We start from the raw sequence: 23,790 nt of genomic DNA, 5'->3' as shown, positions 1-23,790 counted from the left end.
TACCATAGCAATAGCTGTGGACTGCTTCCCTTGCTCAGATGTGTTTAGGCCGAATCAGTAACTCAAGAGGCTGAGCCTGGAACGGCTGCCATGTTTTTCTGCCTCACCTTCACGGGAGCAGCAACTATGTCAGGCCACACAGGTGTCCATCCATCCTCTCCTTAACACAATCCTGAGAGGGCTATTTCATAATCCTCTGCCAGGACAATCCTCAAATATAACCCATGTTACCCTGTATTTTAACTCCATGTATCCCTCAATAGACTGTCTGCTTCTCTGGGCAGGAGCTGGGCTGTGGAGCTCAGCACACAGCAGAGGCAGTAGAGGCAGGTGAAGAGTAGATGAAATAAATGGGAGGATCTGGTACAGGTATCCTGTAAAGTGGCTGGTAGGAATCTCCCTATGCTCCCTTACTTCTCTGGAAAGAAGAGCTTAAGGAAGATTTTTAAAATGAATATTTCCAATCTGCACTCGATAAGAAAGATTCTTTTTGTCTAGCCTCACTACTAGAACTTGATCCATAGACAGGGTTCTTTTCAAATATTATCTTTTGCCTGGTTAATGTATTTGTTTCTTTTCATAAATACCCTACTCTATAGTGGACATTAATCTAACCACTTAGACATGATTAGCAAGCTAAGGGTCTTACTTATTAAAAACGGTTAATTTTCCCTTCTTAAAAAAATTGAGACATTTGAATCCCTGAATATGCTCATTTATCACCAACCCCCAACAAGGCATCCAGGAGTTCTCCATGTAGGACATGAATAATTTTTATAAAAATGCAGTTGCTGACTGTGTCGTACATCCACGCAGCTTTATAAAACAAAGCAAATGATTACCATCAATTACAATAACCTCACTAGACAAGACTGCAATTAATCTACAGCTCTTCAGATAACGACTGTTGTGCTGTGCCAAGGAAAATGCCTGGCATTAATTGACTTATCACGATCAGCAATGATAGATGGGACAGATGGCAATGTGATTATTCATTGTCAACAAAATAAACACATGCTCTGTTGCGAGAAGTGTCTACTTGGGTCCTCTCAGAGGATAGCCAGAAACAGAGACCAAAGGTAGCTTTGAACATAGCACAAAATAAAAGTAAGACATGAACCTACAGGATGGGACATAATTACTTTAACTGCGGCTAACACTCAGTGGAATCCGACTGGAGGACCTTTTCTATAAGGAAATCATAGATTGTGTGGAATTTCAGCACTAGACGATGCATGACAGCTAGTAGTCTACTTGTTCATTGGGATATGAGTCACTTTAATGAAGTCCTCAAATTCCACTCCATGCTTAATAATTCCAGTGATGGGAATTCACTATTTTCAGAGGCAAACTCATTCCATCGATGGATAGCTCTCATTGTTAGAACACATATTTATTTAGCTGAACTCCATCTTTCCAGGACTTTCATCCATGGACCCTAAGTTTTTTCCTTTACATCACAGAGAAGATGCCAGACTTTTCTTGTTCACTAAACTGTTTTAAATATCTCGAAAGCCAATACCTAGCCACATGACATCGTTTTGATGCTTCCAACGTTCTGATTTCTTGCACCTAAATCCACACCGGTTTAGAGACCACTCATACTGAGGGGTTTGGAATGAATTGTAACACAGATGATGTGGTCTGCCTAGGACAAGGTGTAACAGTACTTATGCTGAGGCCAATACTCTGGCTTGCCTTGGGGTAATGGCTGTGTATGGCTGTCCTGCTTGGAAAGCTGTTCCCCCAAATCCCACCAGCCTAGAAAGCACCCCAGCTCTGCCATTTGCAATGACACCTGGGTACCCTTTTTAATTTTTGTGCAGTATGGTTTTATTAAGTCCTCATTGTTTAGAAAACCAGGGTAATTCAGGCAGAGCCTGAGCTAAAATTGGCACAGTGGTCACTAACCAAAATCTCTTGGGGGAATTTTTTACAAATGCGCATACCTGGACCCCACTCCCAGAGACTCTGATTCAATTGCCTTAGGGAAGGGTTCAAATGTAAATATTTTGACAGTGTTCCCCAGTTAATTCTGATTTGCAACTCTGTTTAGATGCTTTTTAAAAAAAATTTTTTTTAACGTTTATTTATTTTTGAGACAGAGAGAGACAGAGCATGAACGGGGGAGGGGCAGAGAGAGAGGGAGACACAGAACCGGAAGCAGGCTCCAGGCTCTGAGCCATCAGCCCAGAGCCCGACGCGGGGCTCGAACTCACGGGACCGCAAGTTCGTGACCTGAGCTGAAGTCGGATGCTTAACCGACTGAGCCACCCAGGCGCCCCTGTTTAGATGCTTTATTCACTGAGTGTACTACTGAGAGAGTGCTTCACAAACCTAATAATCAGACTCTCCTGGGGCATTAAAAATGCAGATTCCTTGGAGTGTCTGATACCTGTGGTCTGGGATTTCTAGGAAAACGAATACTCTGAGAGATCAAATTGTGATATATTTCCCTTAAGGATTCTGGAAACACTCATTTATTCCAAAATTGTAGTGTCCGTACAAAGTATAAAGCACCCTTATTACACATTGAAGAAAAAGAGCAATTCTAAGGAATGCTAAAACGTAGAGATTTTGGCCAAGTAACCACCTACAGACTTTCACTCATTCATTTCATAAATTCATTAATACATTAATTTTTAGATAAGGATCAGAATAGAACAGTTCAGTGAGGGAGAAAGGCAAAGAAATAAAAGCAAATAAATGAGCAAGGAAGCCAACAATAAAATAGTTATAAATATTAAAATAATATGTATTTAAAAAGGAAGCATTTATCTAATTTAGAATAGTCTGTAATTCAGACTGGCAGTCTCTAGTCACTCTCAATTCGTGGATTTTCGCCCTGCTTTCATCACATTCCCTGCTAAACTCTAGCTCAGAGTCTAAAACTCCAGGGAGTTTTTCCATTAAGGTGCCTTTGGCAGACATCCCTAATCGATCCTAGCATGTTTTCCCTACAGATCCAGGAAGGAGGCTCATGCCTGCTCAACCCTGTCCTCCTGCAGCCATTACTAATCGATCACAAGTGATCTCTACCAGCCGCCTCCCCAATAAGCAAGGCCCTGACACACTTGGTGCCCTTAGTAGTCCCGCATTTCCCGCTTTATCTTTGTTGTTATCCACTCTTGAGTGCTCCAAGTGTTCCTTACATCTGGAATCCTACTTAATTTTCCAAAATAACCTTGAGAGGTATCTAAACTCGGCCTCAGACAGATCAAGAAACCATCTCAAGATCACCCAGTAAGTGTGCATTAAAGCAGGAGGTACAAACCCAGGTTCTTTGACTCCAAAGCTGATGTTCTTATAAATGATCCTACACTGCCTCTCTTCTCAGTCCAGTTCAGAGGGAACCTCCTCTGGGACTTCTCCTGACCCCTTCAGGTGAGTTGTGAGTTGGCCAGGGTCCCTGTACACCTCCAGAACAGAAGGGCACTATACTTTAATAGTTTCAATGATTTGAATAATGATTTGCATGAATGAATCAAACCTTTGAGCTCCTCTGTGGTAGGAGCTTTGTCTTTTTTTTTTTTTAATTTTTAAATCTTTGTATCCCTGATATCAAGCAGAGTGTCTAGGCAGATTCTCAGTTGACCCACTTTGAACAGTCATTAAAATATGGCCACCGGACTCATTAAAGTTGGGTTCCCTTTCTCAGTGTATGATCTTGCTATATTAAAAACAAAGAGAGTTCTAGAAATGATGTTGACTGAAAACAAAATTAAAAAGACCAAGTCGATAATGAGATACCTACTTCTGCTATTTCAAAGCTTTCTTGACATCGGTTACTGAGGACTTTGAAACAGAACATAGTTACAGGATATTTAGCATATAAGCACCCCTGACCCCTAGCTGATAACCACCCTCAAGCGTAAGAGAAATTAAATGGGACAAATTAACTACACCCCACTTGTCAAGATGTCAGATGACATCTGTTTAAAGTATAACTTTCATCCTATAATTGAACCTGGTTTGGCTCACTGCTGTGGCCTGAACTCTCTCTGGGTTGATGGCGGAACACAGTGATACTCACCATTAATGGTGGCATACAATGACATTTCCAATCTGTAGAAAGTCAGGCAGACTATTTAGTTGTCTGACATTTGTTTCACGGTACATTATAGTTTTGTGCAAATAAGACCCAGTCTGCCAGAAGGGAGAATTATGGAAGCCATGCTCTCATATGGGAGCATAGATGATGGTCCAGATAGGTGTGAGGGAAGGTGTGCATGAAAGGTGAGGGTCTGGGGTTAAAATGATGCTCCAGATATACTGTAGGGCATGAGGCATGAGAGGGGCACCAATGTCTCAGAATGAAATGCCCAGTTTCATTGTGGACTTTCCTGGAAAACACTGGAAGCACGTTTATAGGCTTCGCAAAAGACAGATGGAGAAAGGAGGCACTGACCTTCTCATTTCACAGATTTAAATGAAAGCTTTCCATCTGTTATCCCACCTTGGATATAAATAGGCACCAAACCTTATTAATTGGCACTCAGCTATAGTACTTCAACAGCCCCACATACCTCCCCAGAGAAGGCTTGTCCGTTGAGGAGGTGCTCCGACCCTTGGCTGTCCTCACTCCCAAAGTGTAGTCGGATCTCCTCCAGCCGGTGGCTGTATGTCATGGGCCCTCCTGATATGTTAACCAAGTGCTCCTTGTCCAGGCGCAGGGACACGTGTCTTCCAGTGTTGTACATGGTCCCGCTCACCTGCAAGGCAATGTGCAACAGGTCAAGCAAGGCTCTCTTCCCATTTCTCACCAAACCCAGCATGGTCCTTAGACCATGCCTTTTGCCTCCCCTGGATGGGAACACATTAGGTTAAGTCCACATGTGGAGAATGGAGCATCAGTCTCCTGGGGAGCATTCCTGCCCTACCTACTTTACGTGTTACTTACCGTGAGGTATAAACCACATCTATGATCACATGATAATTTATAAATTTGAGGTATGAACTCAATGGAGACCTCAGCAACTGTGACTAATATTTAGGACACTGAACCTCATAAAAAATATAACTTGTTGCTGTTAACGACAGGGGTTGGCGAGGATGTGGAGAAAAAAGGAACCCTCTTGCACTGCTGGAGGGAATGCACACTGGTGCAGCCACTATGAAAAACAGTTTGGAAGTTCCTCAAAAAGTTAAAAATACAGCTACCCTACGATCCAGCAATCACACTACTGGGTATTTACCCAAAGAATACCAAAACACTAATTCAAAGGGATACATGCACCCCTATGTTTACAGCAGCATTATTTACAATAGTCAAACTATGGAAGCAGCCCAAGTATCCATTGATAAATGAATGTACCAAAGAAGATGTGGTACAAATGGACGACAGAATATAGCTCAGCCATAAAAAAAAAGAAATCTTGCCATCTGCAACAACGTGGATGGAGCCAGAGACCATGATGCAAAGCAATATAAGTCAGAGAAAGACAAATACCGTATGACTTCACTCAAATGTGGAATTTAAGAAACAAAACAAATGAGCAAAGGAAGGAGGGAGAGAGAGAGAGAGATACCGAGAAACAGACTCTTAACTATAGAGAACAAACAGATGATTACGAGAGGGGGTGGGGGATGGGTGAAATGGGTGATGGGGATTAAGGAGTGTGTTTGTCATGATGAGCACCAAGTGATATATGGAATTGTTGAATCACTATATTGTACACCTGAAACTAGTATTACGCTGTATGTTCACTATGCTGGAATTAAAACTAAAACTTCAAAAAATAACTTGCCACTCTTACCATAAATATTTGGAATGTAGAGATACTGTGAAAGTTAAGATCTCAGGTGTGAGACACTGGAGAAAGCTAGAGATGCCACAAAGGCCAAATGAGAGACAAGGATATCAAAATGGGTAAAAAGGAGCAACCCTAGTGGGACGCTGAAGGCTATGGTCTCAAGTCTCAAGTGTGCTGCCCAGTGTGTCTGTTAGGTCCCTCTCCTGCCCCTGCCACCAGACGCTGCACAGAATGTGAGTGCTGATGCCTTCTCAGAGCTTGGGAATCCAGTGCTAAGCTAAAGAAGTTAATATAAGCTCCCTATTTCCCTTCTTCACTTCTGATTCTGTCTTGCTTCAGCCTCTCCAGCTGCTCACCTTACTGCTTTGTGTTCTTTTTCCCTTTTCCCTCTTTGAATTTGATATTCAGCTTCATTTTCTTAACTTAGCACCTCTCAATACTTGATCCGATAACCTTGATTCCCACCTGTGACTCTACTGCCTTAGTGCCCTGCGTCGACATAGCTCTTGGAGCAGAATGAAGCTTAAAGGAGACTTTGAATGGGTCTGAATGGAGCGCTTCTGGGCCCTCAGAGGCTGAGATAATTGGATTTTCTTCCTGCTTACTCTGACTCCTTTGGGCCTAGGTTTCTGCCCTAGGGATTCCTTAAGGGCTTCATGTAATGTCTGATACCTTCACTAGTCACAATTTTCATATATTTTCTCTACAGAACCATCCTTACCTGCCCCTCAACCTGTCTGACATTAGCCTTGTGAATAATCAGATGGGTTTGTAGATTGCTCACGGTGCAGTAATGTCAACTAAATACTCCATTGACTCATTATTCTGCTATTTTGCTGTATGGTGGAGCTCATGTGACTGGTGTTGGCCATGGGATGTGAGGAGACATGACGAACATCACTTCCAGGGTGAAACAGTGAAAAATATATGCACGTGTCTCCAGTCCCTCTCTCTCCCTGCTACACCAACCCCTGGGGCTATGTGGAAAGATGTAAATAGGCTGCAGGTACAAGATGGAGCTCATGTCAGCATTGGAAGCTGGAAGATGAAAAGGCAGATTGCAAAAATGAGCAGAATTTCCCCCTCCCTGTAACTACACTCTTTACAGTATGACTCTGTAGCTGCTCCCATCAAGATAGGGGTCTACTTCTCCACCTCTTAACTCTGGGCTGGCCTTGTCACTTGCTTTGGCCAACAGTGGATATAATGTGTGCTCCAAGAAGAGGTCTTTGGGGTTCTTGAATATTTTCTCACTCCTTCTTGGAACGTGGAGACCACCACATAAACAAGCCTGGGCTAGCCTGCTGGAGGGTGACATGACACTGAAGAGAGTCATCCCAGGAGAAGCCATCTTAGACTGGCCATTCCATGGCTGACCTGTCAGCTGACTGCTCCAGCCAAGGTCAGCTTAGCCTGGCCCAGACCAGAGGAACTTCCCACAGACCCACAGACTTGGAAACTAAATAACAGGTGTTTTCTAAGTGCCTAAGTTTTGGAGGTAGTTTGTTATGTATCAAAAGCTAACTAATACACACTAAAGCAATGATCTTCCCTGTCCTGAATCTGGAACTATCAACAGAAACTCTGTTGAGTGCCTGGCAGTATTGAGTACCTGAACTGGAAAGTCACATGGGGGCCAGAGACTCAGCCTGCTAGGTAGCTGAAGGTCAGACAGAGAGAAAAGAGAGAGAAGCAGATGTACCAACAGCGACAGAGGAAACCATGCACCGAGACAGAACAACTACTTGACCTTCAGAAACCCTTTCCCCTCCTTGTTTGCGGTTCCTTCATGAGGCCTGAGCTGCATTTTCTCAGATATTTTACATCTCATCAATAAATTTATTCTTTCTCAAGTTCTCCATTCTTTGTAACCAAATAACCCGTCAAAGATAAATGTATATGTAGTCGATATGAGATCATAAGAACTTGTCTTTTTTTCATGTCCCAGTTCGTGATTTTTTTTTGCAGTAAAATGGTTAGATAGGTTTGTGTTTGACTCTGCATTCATCGTTAAGTAAAATTTACTTTTTCTAAAATTAAGATAATATACAGATATGTATAGTTAGAAAGATATAGAATGGCTCAAGGAAATAAATTCAGCTACAATTCCACAATTACCTCATATTTTGGTATTATATTCTTCATACTTATATATTTCCACTCATATTTTGGTATATATACCCTTCATATTTATAACTATATATACCCATATTTTAACAGGATCGGTTTATGGCTGTGTCTGTATATTCAGATAAGTGATTTTTCATACACATGTATATATGAGTTTGTGTAGATAAATACATATTATTATTATAATGTGTAAGTATAACATCAATATATTAACACTATAGTATAATATATATTTAATATATATTTATTACATTCATATATCAATTATAATTGTATTAATATATAAATAATATACTATAATATTTAGTGTATATTATATTAATTATATTGATTACAGTATTGATACTACTATATTATATTAATTATAGTAATTGCATATTAATATATGATATGCTATACCATAATAGACAAATGTCATATTTAATATGTAAATAAATATTATATATAATTATTGCATATATTTTGTATGCACAAATAATTATATACATATTATAAATACAAACATATTATTTATTACTTAACAATATATACATATCACATGTTATTATATATATTATATAAGTATATATAATTTTCACAAACATGAATATTTCCAGGTTATGAACCTGTTGTTCTGTATTATCACTTTGAATTGGTTGCATAATACTCCACTGCAAAAAATACATAACTTATTGTTGAATCTTATAGCCTTTTCACTTTTTCACTATTGCAAAAATAGATTTGCAATGAATCTCCTTATGGATAAATATTTTTACTAATCTAGGGATATTTCACTTGGCAAATTCTGGGTCAAATGGTGTACACACGATTACAGTGCTTACTATCCATTGCCAAATCCATCTACTATGGAGAGTAGATCCCACAGAGGAGAGCTGGATCCCTGGAATTCTCTTCAAATGATACGGAGAACAGAACCATGAGATTCAACTGGTAACACCCCTGGGCACCTACGTATGTGAGGCAGAGTAAGAGGAACTGCTCTGAATTCTTAGAGGCTATATGCTCTGTCCCAGCAGGCAAGTATCTAGGGCCTTCCTGCACTTCTAGAAATCTTTCCATCTGTGTCTGTCTCATGTTCCTAAGTAAACTGTTGCACATTGAAATAAGGCAGGGACCATGCTGCATGCCTGTCTGCATTTTCCCAGGACTTAGAAAACATATTGGCACATAGCAGGTGGAAGAATCAAGGACTCTTGATTCAAGAATCAAGTCAAAAGATTCCCAGACTGCCTCTTGGTGACCTTGGGAGGCTCAGTTAATTTCCTGAAGCCTCAGTTTCCCGAAATGTAATGTAGAGATAAGAAAATCTCCCCTATAAAAACGGGAGATAGAAAACTATAATGCATACAGAAAACAAACATCAAAACGACAGAAGTAAATCCTTCCTTATCAGTAATTACTTTAAATGTAAATCGATTCCACTTCTATGAGGAATCTAGAGTAGTCAGAGTCGTAGAGACAGAAAGGAGAATGGTGGCTGCCAGGGGCTGGGGGGAGAGGAACAGGGAGTTAGTGCTTCATGGGCAGAGACAGTTTTGCAAGATGCAAAGAGTTCTGGAGATTGGGTGGTGGTCACGGTTGCATGACAAAGTGAATGTACTGAATGCCACTGAAATGTATACAGAAGAATGGTTACTATGGTAATTTTATACGTGTATTTGACCACAGTAAAAAGTAATTGGGGAAGAATTCCCTCCTGAGCTCTGAGAATGAAATAAATAATACCTGTAACAGCCCAACATTTTCATTCTCTTCCTTCCCTCCCTTTTGACTGATGCATGGGCACCTCTTGGATGTGGAGGGACCCCTGCTGATCTTCCCCACTTCCCAGGGCCTGGTGGAATACAGCTTTGCTTGCAAAACATCACATTGAAGGACTTCCACTGACTTCTGCTCTGTGATGCTTCACTTGCTCCTCATTTTGGATTTTAACGCTCCAGGGGGCGAGGAAGCATCCAGGATCATTAAAAAATTGTTTTTTTAATGTTTATTTATTTTTGAGAGAGACAGAGACAGAATGCAAGTGGTTTAGGGGCAGAGAGAGAGGGAGACACAGAATCGGAAGCAGGCTCCAGGCTCTGAGCTGTCAGCACAGAGCCCGACACGGGGCTTGAACTCACGAGCTGTGAGATCATGACCTGAGCTGAAGTCGGACACTCAACCGACTGAGCCACCCAGGTGCCCCCAGGATCATTTTAAAGGCCACACAGCAAACACAAAACGGGGGTAATCAGGAGTAAATAAGGCATGGTACCTTCCAGTTCCTCCACTCTTCTCCCCTACTACTTCTGCTTACACTGCTTTATCTTCATTCACTCATTCCTCTTGTCAGTTATTCAGAAAATAATCAACGCCTCTGTGTGCTAGGAGCTGAGGCTGGCATGGGAAGCGAAACCAGGTACAGTTCCTGCCCTCATAGAGCTCACACTCTCCACCATGTAGAGACCAGAGTGGAGGAGGGAAGTCATGGGGAATCCATAGGAAACTCTCCCATTTGCCTATGCGTTGTTCCAGATAGATGCAACACTCCCTCGTCCCCACCCTTTTCCCTAGACACTGAAATAACATTAATTTGTATTAATCAAAAAAAGCTGTGTAACCAGGGTATGGTTTGTTGCACTTTAATTTAAAAATAAAGGCTTGACAACATTATGTATGATATCTAATGGTACATCTGCACTGTAGTAATTAACATTGCAATGGTGCTATTTTAACTGGAATGCTAATTACAGTGTTTCCAATGAACTACTTTGGTGTTGGGCATGTTAGAAAAAGTTGTCTCACGCAGACCAGGAAGCAGAGTAGAGCTGCATAGAAAAGTTGAAGCAGCAGGGGAGATCCCGGTTGCCTCTGGCTGCCTCCTGGTTCTCCTGTACGTTTTGTTTTAATCCACTGCAAAATGAGGCGAGAGGTGGAAGCGATAATCATTTTGCAAGTGAGGGAAGTGAGTGCGGTTGCTGAAGGCTCGGTGACTTATCTGGGGTCACACAACTGGCGGTGGTGGCAAAGCTAGGTCTTCCGGATTCCAAGTCTAATAGTCTTGATGTGAGCAAATGCGAGCATCTCAGCCCATTTCAGAGGGAAGCTAGCTATGCTGGGATTTTGATTTCTCCTCCAGTCTGTAAATGCAGGACTTAGGCAGGTACAGAGACAGCGAGATTCTTTTTTTCAGGAAAATAGGGGCCTGGAGTGAACACTTTGCTGCTGAAGTTCTTCCCGGGAGGAGACCTGGAGAAATCTGAAGGTCAGGGAAGTCCCTTGATTTCCTCCTCTGCAGGCATTTACACTGGTTTGAGACAGGGTGGAGCTATATGTGTTGAACGAAGCAGGTGACAGGTGTTCCACAGAGAGGCCTGTCAAGAGTGTATGTCACTCAGTATTATCTTGATAATTTGAAAACCTCTAAAAGCCATGTGTTCTTTTGCAAACCAAAAAAACAAAAACAAAAACAAAAACAAAAACAAAAAACCCCAAAAAACCCCAACAAAACAACAAAACAAAACAAAACAAAACAAAACAAAAAAACTCTCAGGTTATTCATTTTGTAAAATTGGATGTCTTCACAGAGCAAATGCAGAGATTTGTAGCAGCTCATGATTGGCCAGGTCCTGTTATTAATGGGCTCATCTCTTTTATTTTGATGGCACTGCTGCATTAGAGGGAAATAAATTCAGTCAGTGTGTTTTGGGGGTAAGGAGAAGTTTGATTCTTTGACAGTGATGATCTTACTCACAATAGCCGCCATCTTGGTTTGAACCCCTGTTTGGTGTCAGATACCATGCTAAGTTCTGAACCTGAACTTAATTAATTATCACAGTGTATCCCTCACCAAACCCAGCAGCAAACAAGTAAGGTACTTAGACCCATGCCATTTGCTTCCCCTTAGATGAGAAGATATTGGGCTCACCCCACCTGTGGAGTGGAGGCCTCCCACTCCTTCCAGGCCCCTATGGTGATTTTCCACCAAAAGGCAAACAGCCCATCGGTTGGGGAGCCGGGGCTTGGCCCCACATACTTCTGGCTCTAAAGCCTGTGCTTTTAGCTGCTGGAGATTATTAAATTGCACAGCTGACTACCTTAGCAATATGACAGGTCTTCTTTAAATATGAGTTGATAGTGTAGGAACCCCACAGTGGTTGAGAGCTGAGGGTGTTTGGGATTGTTTATTGTATTAGTTAGAGTTCTCCAGAGAAAAGGAATCAGTAAGATGTAAATGGGAAGTCCAAATTCTGTAGGGTGGGCTTCAGGCTGGATAACCAGAGAAGAGCCACTGCTGTAGCTTAAGTCCAGAGGCCGTCTGCCACAGAATTCCTTCTGGCTCCGGGATGCCCAGTGTTTTTGTTCTAATCTGGTGTTCATCTGATTGGGTGTACCCACCCACATTATGGAGTGCAATCTGATATATTCCAAGCCCACTGATTTAAAAGTTTGTCTCATCCAAAAACACCCTCACAGAAACATCCAGAATAATGTTTGACCAAATATCTGGACACTGTGGCCCAGCCAAATTAACATGTAAAATTAACCATCACATTTATCTTAACCAAACAGTCATGCTGATACTATACCAACACATTGGTATATGGAATAAATATATCTTTTACATCACATAATTTAAAAATTCAGCTGTCCTAAACTGTTCAACAAACCTCAGTCACATGGAAGGAGAGCCACTTTGAAATAATGTATGTCTGAATTACAGAAGAATTGTAAAGGAAAGCTCTGTCAAAAGCTATGTGCACAACAAGGTAAATTTATCCTTCAGTCTGGAAGGGAGTTCAGAGACAATTCTGCTTGTCTGCTTGTTTAAGTTCCTATTTCCAGATTGGAAAAAAAAGAGAGGAAGTATATATATTTTTAAAGACCCAATTCACAAAATAAACATATAGAAGATTTTTTGGTTTAATGGAGATCACACCTATAGGGTTGATGTTAGTTGAGGACAGCTAAGCATAAGTAAACCTTACCTTCAGAAATTCCAAAAGGTTCAAGAAGCAGTTACTTGCTTGGTGTGATACAAAGCTCGTTTGAGATTTCCTTTATATTCTCTCTCGAGGCGGCCTGACCTGAATCTCCTCTAATATACTCAAAAATAATTCCCTACAGCTTAAATGGAAATGTTAACACTACAAATAGTGTCGCTGAGAGGAAACAGAATCCCAATTGTGTAAAAGGAAGAGATGACCATTTACTTACATAAAAGCTACAGCATTCTCAACGCAGTTCATTAAGAAAGGCAGGAGGAATGCCCCGCGAATTCTGAGGACTGGGTCGGATGCTGTGCCAATGTTTTAAAAAGTTTTAATTCCAGTGTAGTTAACATACAGTGTTATCTCAGTTTCAGGTGCACAGTATAGTGATTCACCAATTCCATACAACACCTGGTGCTCATCACCACAAGCACACTCCGTAACCCGCTTCACCTGTTTCACCCATCCCCTCACCCACCTCCCCTATGGTAACCATCAGTTTGTTCTCTATAGTGAAGAGTCTGCTTTTTGGTTTCTCTCTCTCTCTCTCTCTCTGTTTTCTTCTTTACTGATTTGTTTTGTTTCTTAAATTCCATGTATGAGTGAGATTCTATGGTATCTGTTTTTCTCTGACTAGCTTATTTCGCTTAGCATTATCCTTTCTAGCTCTGTCCCTGGTGTTGAAAATGGCAAGATTTCACTATTTTTTGTGGCTGAATAATATTCCATCAAACACACACACACACACACACACACACACACACACACACCTTCTTTATCCATTCATCTATCGATGGACACTTTACTGCTTCCATAGTTTGGCCGTCGTGAATAATGCTGCTATAAACATAGGGGTGCATATATCTAATAAGTGTTTTCATATTCTTTGGGTAAATAGCCAGCAGTAAGATTGCTGGATCATAGGGTAATTCCATTTTTCATTTTTTGAGGAACATCCATACTGTCTTCCACAGTGGCTACACTGGTTTACATTCCCACCAACACAGCTGTGCCGCTTTTTAGATCAGGAAACTCGGTACAGTTAGGCTAAGAACTCCACCCAGGGGAAGCAAGTAAGGGAACTACAGCTCAAAAGAAGCCTTGATGATCCAAAGTTCATGGTCGTCCAACTGTCTCAGAGAGAAATTTCAGAAATTTCATAATGGCAATTTTATTTATTTTAGAGTTGGCGTATGAGCTCTCTTCACTCATAATGCAGGAGTGTTGGCATTCTTGCCTTTAAAATACAGTCTTACTCAGCAGATTGTCTACTATAATATGAATGAACACAATAGGCTAATGGATATTGCCGTAATATCCACAATAAAAGCTGTGACTATATATATTTTAGGCCTTATACTTATTCCTTCACATACATTATCTTGTTTAATTCTTACGCTGCCCATGTGAGGAAGGTATTATTATCCATATTCTACAGAGAAGGAGATGGAGGTTCAAAGAGGTTCAAAGGGGTTCAGTGACTCCTAACTATAGCTCCAGAGTTAGAAATTGGCAGAGACAGAATTCCAGCCCACGCCTGTTTTTTTTTTAATTTTTTTAAACGTTTATTTATTTTTGAGAGACAGAGAGAGACAGAGCAGGAGTGGGGGAAGGGGAGGGAGGGAGGGAGAGAGGGAGAGAGGGAGAGAAGGAGAGAGAGAGAGAGAGAGAGAGAGAGAAAGAGAGAGAGAATCTGAAGCAGGCTCCAGGCTCTAAGCTGTCAGCACAGAGACCGACATGGGGCTCGAACCCAGGAACTGTGAGATCATGACCTGAGCTGAAGTTGGGTGCTCCATTGACTGAGCCACCCAGGGGCCGCCAGCCCAGGCCTGTTTGGTTCCAAGTTCTACAGCTCTTGAAAGAGAAATCCGGAAGTTGATAAGAAAGAGCTTTGGGGAAATCACATAGCTTATAAGTAGCTTCTGGGATCAAGGATAAACTGTTAAAGCCCAAATATGGTATCCCCATGGATATGCCAGAATGGGTTCAATTTGGCTAGTCCTAGCCTGAATACCCTTGGTGATTTCTTCTTCTTCTTTTCTTTTTTAAGTTTATTTATTTATTTTGAGAGAAAGAGAGAGAGAGATGGCAGAGACAGAGGGAGAGAGAGAATCCAAGAAGGCTTTGCACCATCAGCACAGAGCTTGATGTGGGGCTTGAACCCACAAACCATGAAATCATGACCTGAGCTGAAACCAAGTGTGGGACGCTTAACCTATGGAGATACCAAAGCACCCCTACCCTTGGTTGTTTCTAGACCCAGAACGGCAGGGCAAATCCCAGCCCCTATTTGCCGGGGGTTGAGAGATGGGTTACACCTACCTATCTTATTGTTGGCTTAGCAAGTGGGTGGCCAAGCCCATAATGTTGGCTCAGTGCCTAGAAATGTTAGTGAAGAAGGTCTGATGGCATGCTGTATAAATTAGGTGTCCTTTCATTGCAACTGAGGTTTTCTATTTTATGTCTCTGACCACTCTGCTAAGGTGTGTAATAGGTCTTCTTTGAATGTAATTAGTGAGCCTAAGAGATTTAAGAACACCACTTAGTCTGATTTCCTGTAGAGTAGCTCGAGATGCCAAAGGGCTTATTTGTAAAGGCAGGATTCAAGAAGCCAGTGGGCTGCTCGCTCCCACGGGCACTCCGGAGGCATCACTCACTTCAAGAAAATGCAACACGGCAGAAAAAACTGGAGTCAAATCACGGCTTCACTGCAGCCGTAGCACATACATGGATTTGCAAAATCTGGGTACTGTGGATTCCAAAGCTAAAAGGACTTCAGAGACAAGCCTAACCTCTTCCTCAAAAAACCATAAAACTCGGACACAGAGAAGTTGAGAAGCTTATCCAGGACTGCACAGCAAGAAACTGGCAGATTCAAGACTAGAAATCAACCAACTGACAATGTTCTTTGCTCTGGGAAGCACATCTCCTTTCCCTCTTATTCTTTTGTTTTTATTTTAAATTATTTTATGCTGAGTGTACCCAAGCATATGGACTCAGAGATTCAGGGCTGGAAATGCTGGGTGTGTATATGCGAACACCACAACCCATAGAAAATTAGAGAAGATTCAGCCTGACATCTGGACATCCCATTTACATGATGTTATTCATCTGGATTCAGGGCTCTTCTCAGTGCTTTCCCAGACATTGTATGCTGTGTAGACTTCAGAGTAATAATTAGACATTGGAGGGATTAATTGTTGAGAGATGAAAGTAAAGGATATGGAACATTAGGAAAAGGCTTTTATTTATTTGTTTATTTTTTAACGCAGCTTTGAAAGAAAGCAGAGGAAAAGTATTTGGATTTGGAGCTTGTGGGTTGGGGCTGTTAGGAAGGAAGTGGCTGAGATGTGGGTAAGGAAGAAAATGGAAGCCGACTGGAGAGTTCTGCTTTGAGTTACCATACATGGAGTAGTGGAGGAAGGCTGAAGGAGTACTTCCAAGATCTCACCCACCACTCTTAACCCTGCAGGGCAGATGGAAGTTTCTTCCTTAGCAAGGCTAAGTTTCCTCCAATCTTTCTCTATCCTGTCCATCTGACTCAGTCTGCTTTTCCTATATGAAGAGACCAGGCTCTTGGAGTCAATGTTGAAAAACCACACGAAATGATCCCATGTTCTACTTGTTATTATATGAATCCTATTATTATTATTATTAAGAAAAAATTAAAACTATGTACCATGACAATAGTGACTCTTCAAATAACAGGTATGCGGGGCGCCTGGGTGGCGCAGTCGGTTAAGCGTCCGACTTCAGCCAGGTCACGATCTCGCGGTCTGTGAGTTCGAGCCCCGCGTCAGGCTCTGGGCTGATGGCTCAGAGCCTGGAGCCTGTTTCCGATTCTGTGTCTCCCTCTCTCTCTGCCCCTCCCCCGTTCATGCTCTGTCTCTCTCTGTCCCAAAAATAAATAAACGTTGAAAAAAAAAATTAAAAAAAAAAATAACAGGTATGCAAATTCTATAGAGATGCTAGGCAGCATCACTGCAGTAAAGCATCTCTGGAACGTGACGGGCACTGGTGGTAATGGAGAGAGGAACAGAGAGCAGGTGTGAACAATGTTGTCTGGTCGTGTGGGCTATGCCCTTTATCCTTTAAAGGATAATGCCCTTTATCCTCCATTTTCCTCAAGGGAATGTATGGCAGGGGCCAACATTAGGCTAGGTATGTTCTGCCACTCATAGTTTTTGGCAATGAAACCCTTGACTTATACCTCAGCCCTGTCCAGTCTCTACCCAGGGAGGGGGACCCCAGAGAATGGTGTCTGGGGTGAGTTTTTCCATTATAGTCCTGGATAGTCTTGGTATATGGGTTTTTGGATGTGAGTCCTATGTACTACTTGTCTGAGTCAGTGTTGCCAACTAATGATTTCATTAATTTAATATCATTTTACTAATTTGGGGGCACCTGGGTGGCTCAGTCGGTGGGGCATCCGGCTTTGGCTCAGGTCATGATCTCACCATTCCTGACTTCGAGCCCCATGTCAGGCTCTGTGCTGACAGCTCAGAGCCTGGAGTCTGTTTCAGATTCTGCATCTCCCTCTCTCACTCTTCCCCCCGCTCCCCGGCTTGCATTCTCTCTCTGTCTCTCAAAAATAAATAAGCAATAAAAAATTATCTTACTAATTTAACATTAGGAGAAAAATTTAAATTTAATAATCTGCCTTACACGTGTCTTTCTATGCTTTATGAACATTTTAAGTCCCTACATGAAATCAGCAAGATAGGTGTGATCTTCCCATTTTCTGGATGAGAAAACCGTCACAGAGAGGGGTTATGTGACCCATCCAGCATCTCACAGCTAGTGGGTTAAAGAGTCAGAGTTTGGACAAAGACTGATTTCAAAGACAGTCTCCTGCCTCACTGTCTTTCTCCTAATCCTCCACAAGCAGGCCTTGTCTGTGTGACCCTGGCTTAATGTTGGTTTCACGAATAGTTTCCCAATCCTCCTAGCTGGACCAGCACTCTGCTTTAAATCTTAGGCTGCCAGGACTTTGAGAGCCTGCAGAGTTCCTTCCAAGCCTCTCATAGTTGGTTGGTTATCTGGATCCAATTTTTTTTTTAATTTTAATTAATTAATTAATTTATTTATTAAAAAAATTTTTTTTGTTACATTTATTTATTTTTGAGAGACAGAGAGAGACAGAGCACAAGTGGGGGAGGGGCAGAGAGAGAAGGAGACACAGAATCCGAAGCAGGCTCCAGGCTCTAGCTGACAGCACAGAGCCTGACGTGGGGCTCGAAGTCACAAACTGTGAGATCATGACCTGAGCCGAAGTCAGACGCTCGACCGACTGAGCCACCCAGGCGTCCCTAATTTTATTTATTTTTAAAAAAATTTTAACATTTTATTTATTTTGAGGGAGAGGGAGAGAGAGAGCAAGCAAGTGCGGGAGGGGCAGAGAGAGAGACAGAGAATCCCAAGCAGGCTCTGCACTGGCAGTGTAGAGCCCAATGTGGGGCTCAAACTCATGAACCCTGATATCATGACCTGAGCTGAAGTTGGACACTTAACTGACTGAGCCACCTAGGCGCGCCTGGATCCAATTTTTATGACTCTCTAAGGAGAGGCCAATTGGAAAGAACCAGAATCCAGATAGTATCCGCTGATTTCTAGCAGTACTGCCTCCATGGAAGCCTCTGTTCCTTCTGTGCACCGGGGGCCCACCTTAGTAATCTGCACTGGTTCAAGTCAAGCTGGGTTGAGCTCCCTCTTATTTATTTAAATATATTTATACATTTTGGGAAAAGATAGCTTAGGCAAGTTTGCATTTACCTTTCCCATTTCCTGCTGTATCCTCAGCACCTGAATGATGCTTGATTTCTATTTGTTGCAAAAAAAAAAAAAATGGACAGGATGATGCCCAGAATCATCCAGGTGCCTGTCCCCAGCTCCGTCCCCCAGTCTGACTTGGTGGGTCTGAGGTGGGACTCCTCTTCCAGTTTCTCCTGATGTTCTTTTTAACCTAGGCTGTCAGATATTCAATGCTGGGGACAGGGGCACAGTAATACAGGGTAATTTTCTTTATCATTTCCCTATCTTCCAAGCTTTAAGGGTTGCTTTGATAATTATAAAGACGATAGCATTAACGCTCTCCCTAAACATGTAGTGAGCTATGAATGGATTCGTCTTCAGGCCCCTGTTTTTCCCTAAACCGTGAAAATTCAAGGTTAGACCACCTTAATTAACACACTAAAACTTGCCTTAGGAAAGTTATTTCTAGCTTAATGTCGTTTAATTCAATCCCTGACACACAAGGCTTTAGGCAAATAACTCCCCATCTCCAGTCATTTCATCTCCAAAGAGGAAAATGCCTTTTGAGGGGAATCTGGGTGGGGGCACAATGGCACATGGGTGCTAGCAAGCAGAGCACAAAGATCACCTTCTTAGCATTCCCCCCTGTGGGTGTCGCTGGTCCCACCCGTCATACTAGAATCACTGATGCCAATTTTTCAAAGACATTAGAAATAGCAAATGTTTGGGAGATAATCAGATAATAAGCCCCTTGCTCATTCCTCACATCCTCATGCGCAAGTCAATTATTCAACGTTTATCTCCCTCAGTGTCTTTGCTCTTAGGGACTCTTGTCCACCATGAGCTGTGCCACGCTCTAGGGCACACTCAAATGCCCACAAGGGTCAGCAGTAATGTAAATAAGTGAGACAGGCCAGGTGGGAGACAACAGGGAGTGGCGGAGACTGGGGAAACACTGGGGGGCACCATTTCTTGGATATCTCTGGAAGGCTGTACAGGACACTGAGGGGGGTGGTGGTTGCCACTGGGGAAGAAACCAAGAGGAATCAAAAAAAAGGAGGGCCAGGGGTATAAGACTAACTTTTCATCTTGTGCCCTTTGCATTGTTTGAATTTTAAAAGTAAACAAAATAATTTTTAAAGAAGACAAATTTAAAATTTTGAAATAAGATGCTCTACAGACAATCGCATCTCATGCTTAAATCTGGGCTATGGTACGGTGGGTATGATGTTGGACCCAGGAGCCAGTCTAGAGCAGCTGTCCATAGAGAAAGAAAGCAAGTTTACATCTGCAATTTGAAATTTTCTAATAGTTACATTAAAAAAATGAAATTAACATTAAGAATATATTTCATTAAAACATTTTTAAATGCTTTTATTTATTTTTGAGAGACAGAGAGAGAGAGACACACACACACACACAGTATGAGTGGGGGAGGGACAGGGAGAGAGGCAGACAGAATCTGAAGCAGGCTCCAGGCTCTGAGCTGTCAGCCCAGACCCCAATGCAGGGCTCGAACCCACGAACAGCAAGATCATGACTTGCACCAAAGTCGGACGCTCAACTGACCGAGCCACCCAGGCACCCCAAGAATATACTTCATTTGACCCAAATATCCCAAATATTATTTCAACTGGTAATCTATACAGATAATTATTAATGAGATCATTTATGTTCTTTTTTCATAGTAAATTTTTGAAACTCAGAATATATTTTGTACTCAAAACACAGGCCAATTTGATCTTGAGGCATTTCAAGTACTCAATAGCCACATGCAGTTAGTGGCTACAATATTGGACAATATAGCCTACTCCGTCTTCCTTTCTAATCTGTTTTCCCTCATGCAAACTCCTTCCCTACACGAAGGAGTGTGCCATCTGGGTAGCTGCTGAGGGTACCGGACTCTGAGGGGCACTGAACACCCCAGGAATAAATTAGGAATATAGTGCCAGTAATTTATATCCGTTACTCATTCAAGAACACAGTGCCTTATTTACTGAGGTTTTGTTTCATTTCATTTCGTTTCCTTTCCTTTCCTTTTTCTTCTCTTCCCTTCCTTTCTCTTCTCCTTTTCCTTCCCTTCTTTCTTTGTGATTCATATCACAAATTTTGTGGGGCAACCATGCATGGGAGCAGACAAATGACAGTCGCCTGGGTAGTTAGAATCTACTGACCTTGAAACCCAGTAAGGCATGGGCTAGTCCTATTTACTAGGAATGTATAACATGCCCCATTATCTAAATGACGAACCTCTTAATATTCCTCCTCAGATGTTGGATGAATCTGAAAATCATGACATAAACAGAGAAGATACATGACATAAAAGCAGGCAACCTTTTGCTCACAGGTGTATTTGTTGGGGGATCACAGAAGGATTCCCAAGTGCTTCCGTCCCACGGTTTCCTCTTTCTCCCAAGATGAGAGAGCCCCTGTTCCCATCCGGAAGGCTCCTTATTCTATATTCACCAAAGCATTTCATCTTGTCATATTAAATGCAGTGCATTTGAGATTTTACATTATGGTCCAGTCTTCACATGTTTTGCATTTCTCAGTGGCTCTGCAAGTGTCAGGAATGTTTCCTGCCCAGGAAGGCAGGCTTAAGGCCGTAAGCTGATAAATAAACATTGTCCCTAATCAGAATCAGAATTGGACTCTGATGCATTTATTTTACTGGATTCATCACTGCTGCCGTTTATGAGCGCAGCGCCTAACCAGTGCGGGGTGACCATGAAAAAAGAGACCGATTTCTAGAAACAGCATGCATCCTTTCCAGAAGCAAGCAACCAAGGAAATGACATTTTCTGACTAGAGATCACATCTAGATATACTACTACGTCGACATCACTACCATCTATTGAGCTCTATGTGTCTGCCACTGGGCATGCATTAGGAACTTGATCCTTGCCACTGCCCCAGGAAGCAGCTATTTTTACGATCACTATTTTTATGAAGAAACTGAGGCTCAGCGAGGGTAAATAGGTCACAGAGCTATACGTGTCAGAGATAATGTATGTGGAAGAGCCCATGCGGACTGCACACTGAGCTGTTATTTTGGCTCTGAGGAGAGAGAAATGACTTCCATTCAGGAATGCCAGGGATGTTTCCCTCGGGAGCTGGCATTGGAAGTGGACCTCGGAGGTGGGAGGATGTGGATGTCCAGAGATACCCAGGATAGAGGCCAGCATCAGCAGGGACTGGGGATGGGAAATACAGGTGGTGCAAAGGATGTGGCAGAGAGACCGTTCTGTGTTCTCGGAGTGATGGAGACTTGAGGGACCCAGCGTGGGGGTCGCACCGGGCGTCTGTGACAGGAGGTACCAGACACGGCTGTGGGACGCGCTCTTTGCTGGTGCTTTACAAAGGTCATTGCATTTACCTTTCAGCAAAACCTGTGCAGTACGGCGCACGACCATCTCTGACTCACAAATGAGGAGAACCGGGCTCTGAGAGGTTAAATGACTTGCCGAGGTCCCCAGCCAGCGAGCAAAGGAGGGAGGATTTGAGGGCACGGCTGTCCTAGTCCTTCTGAGACAACGCAAAATCATGCTAGGAAAGGACACTATTCCCAAGAATTAATTTCCTGCCGACACTCTGTCCTACCACACTGATTCTCCAGATTTGTCACATTTCTTTATCAGAGAGAACCCTGCCCTCCCCCGACCCCTCCAGACTGTCCACCATCACTGCCTTTGCCACCCCACCATCCCTCTTCTCCCTCTTTCCAGTCCTTGTCTGTAGGAATAAGATCTAAAGATCAGCAACCACGAAAAGCCCAACCAAATGATTAAGTAGCTGTCACCACCAACTAGAATCTCACCTTAGGGATGAGAAAATAAATACCGCAATAACCAAAACCTCGGAAATGTGTGGCTCCGTTTTATGCAACTGATATTCCATTTCATGGCTCTAAAGCAACAGTTACATCAGCCAGTCTGCATCCTTAATATGGTAAAATGCCTATGGAGGGAGGGCTGTGGAGCGTGCCTGCAGCACGGGGTGGGGGTTCTTGATTGAGGATCCTAGAATTGGCTCGCTGGGGATCCAGCATGGGCAAGCAAATGGTCCCCTTCCATCTCATCCGTGACAAACGTACTGTGTGGCTCTGAAGTTATCTGTACAATTGATCCGGCTGATATTAGGAGAGTGTATTTGCCAGAGAAGTTAGAGGAAATTAAATGCAGTGCTGTGCTCCTGTTTTCTACATGCAGAAGGCAATCTTAAACCCCAAAGGGGCCCAAAGAAATCATGTCGTCCCTTTCCAGACCCCCTCCCTGTCCTGCTTCCATCATTGTGGTCCATTGAAAACATGCGCAGAATTTTATTCAATGAGGTGACTTCATGGTGATGTTTTTGGTATGCAATTCTCCATACCTCTTTCATGGTCAAAGAACTTAAAATATTCACAGCAAACCCGTTTTTATTCATTTCTTCCAGGTGTTTACACACACACACACACACACACACACACACACACACCCCTCAGAGGAATTCTCTTCTTCATCCCTGACATGCAATCACTCAAAAATTATAAAAAAACTTCACCTCCATAATCTGTCTCTTTCTGTCTGTCTTTATAAAGCTACTACCTTATCTTGTTCCGTCCCTTTATTTTACGCTGTCCTGTCCTGTCCTCTCCATCCTCCCCAAACATTCTGCCTAATTTAAGCCCTTATTTTACTGTATTTCTTCAAATCTCAGATGCTACAGACTGTAAAATGCACTGAGATTTTACGTCCCACCCTGAGCAGAGAAAATACTACAAGTGACAATCCACCGTTTGTAGAAAGCATCCCAAAGAGATGTTGAAAAACATGAAGAGAAAATGCACATCTTGAAAACTGACAGTCCAGACTATCTCAATGAGACTCTTACTGTCTCCTAACTGCTCACCCCTTCACTCTAGTCCTGGCGCAGGCCCTGAGCTACCTCTCCTTTTCCTCTGCCTGGCAACCCCCTCTCCTCCTTGCAGGTCACCTTCTCAGGGTCCCCTGAGACTTCACATGCCTGGTGTAATGTACTCCCCTGGCGTTCTGAACATGCTCATGTGTAATAACACAGACACACTGCTTTTAATTATCCGCCTATGTGTTTTCCCCTTCAAAGACTATGAAGAATTTGAGGACAGGCTGTGTGTCTTGTCCACCCCAATATTCCCAAATATCCCCAGCACCCGGCACAGGGCGGGT

The 23,790-nt window shown here is 42.6% G+C and overlaps 1 protein-coding gene across 1 annotated transcript in view; it reads right to left on the bottom strand.

The window, feature by feature from the left end:
* Nucleotides 1-23,790, bottom strand: part of CA10 (carbonic anhydrase 10) — a 453,082-nt gene that overhangs the window by 97,252 nt on the left and 332,040 nt on the right. Inside the window, exon 4 of the mRNA XM_047080971.1 lies at nucleotides 4,527-4,712. Coding sequence (XP_046936927.1) covers nucleotides 4,527-4,712 — 186 coding nt within the window. The remainder of the gene's footprint in view (nucleotides 1-4,526; nucleotides 4,713-23,790) is intronic.

The sequence above is a fragment of the Lynx rufus genome, unplaced genomic scaffold (assembly GCF_022079265.1).
Source record: "Lynx rufus isolate CCGP_SWC_20201006 ecotype Redwood Valley unplaced genomic scaffold, mLynRuf1.p SCAF_18, whole genome shotgun sequence".
Classification (NCBI taxonomy): Eukaryota; Metazoa; Chordata; class Mammalia; order Carnivora; family Felidae; genus Lynx; species Lynx rufus.
The sequence above is the reverse complement of the archived record's forward strand: the minus strand, read 5'-3'. Positions and strand labels throughout refer to the sequence as shown.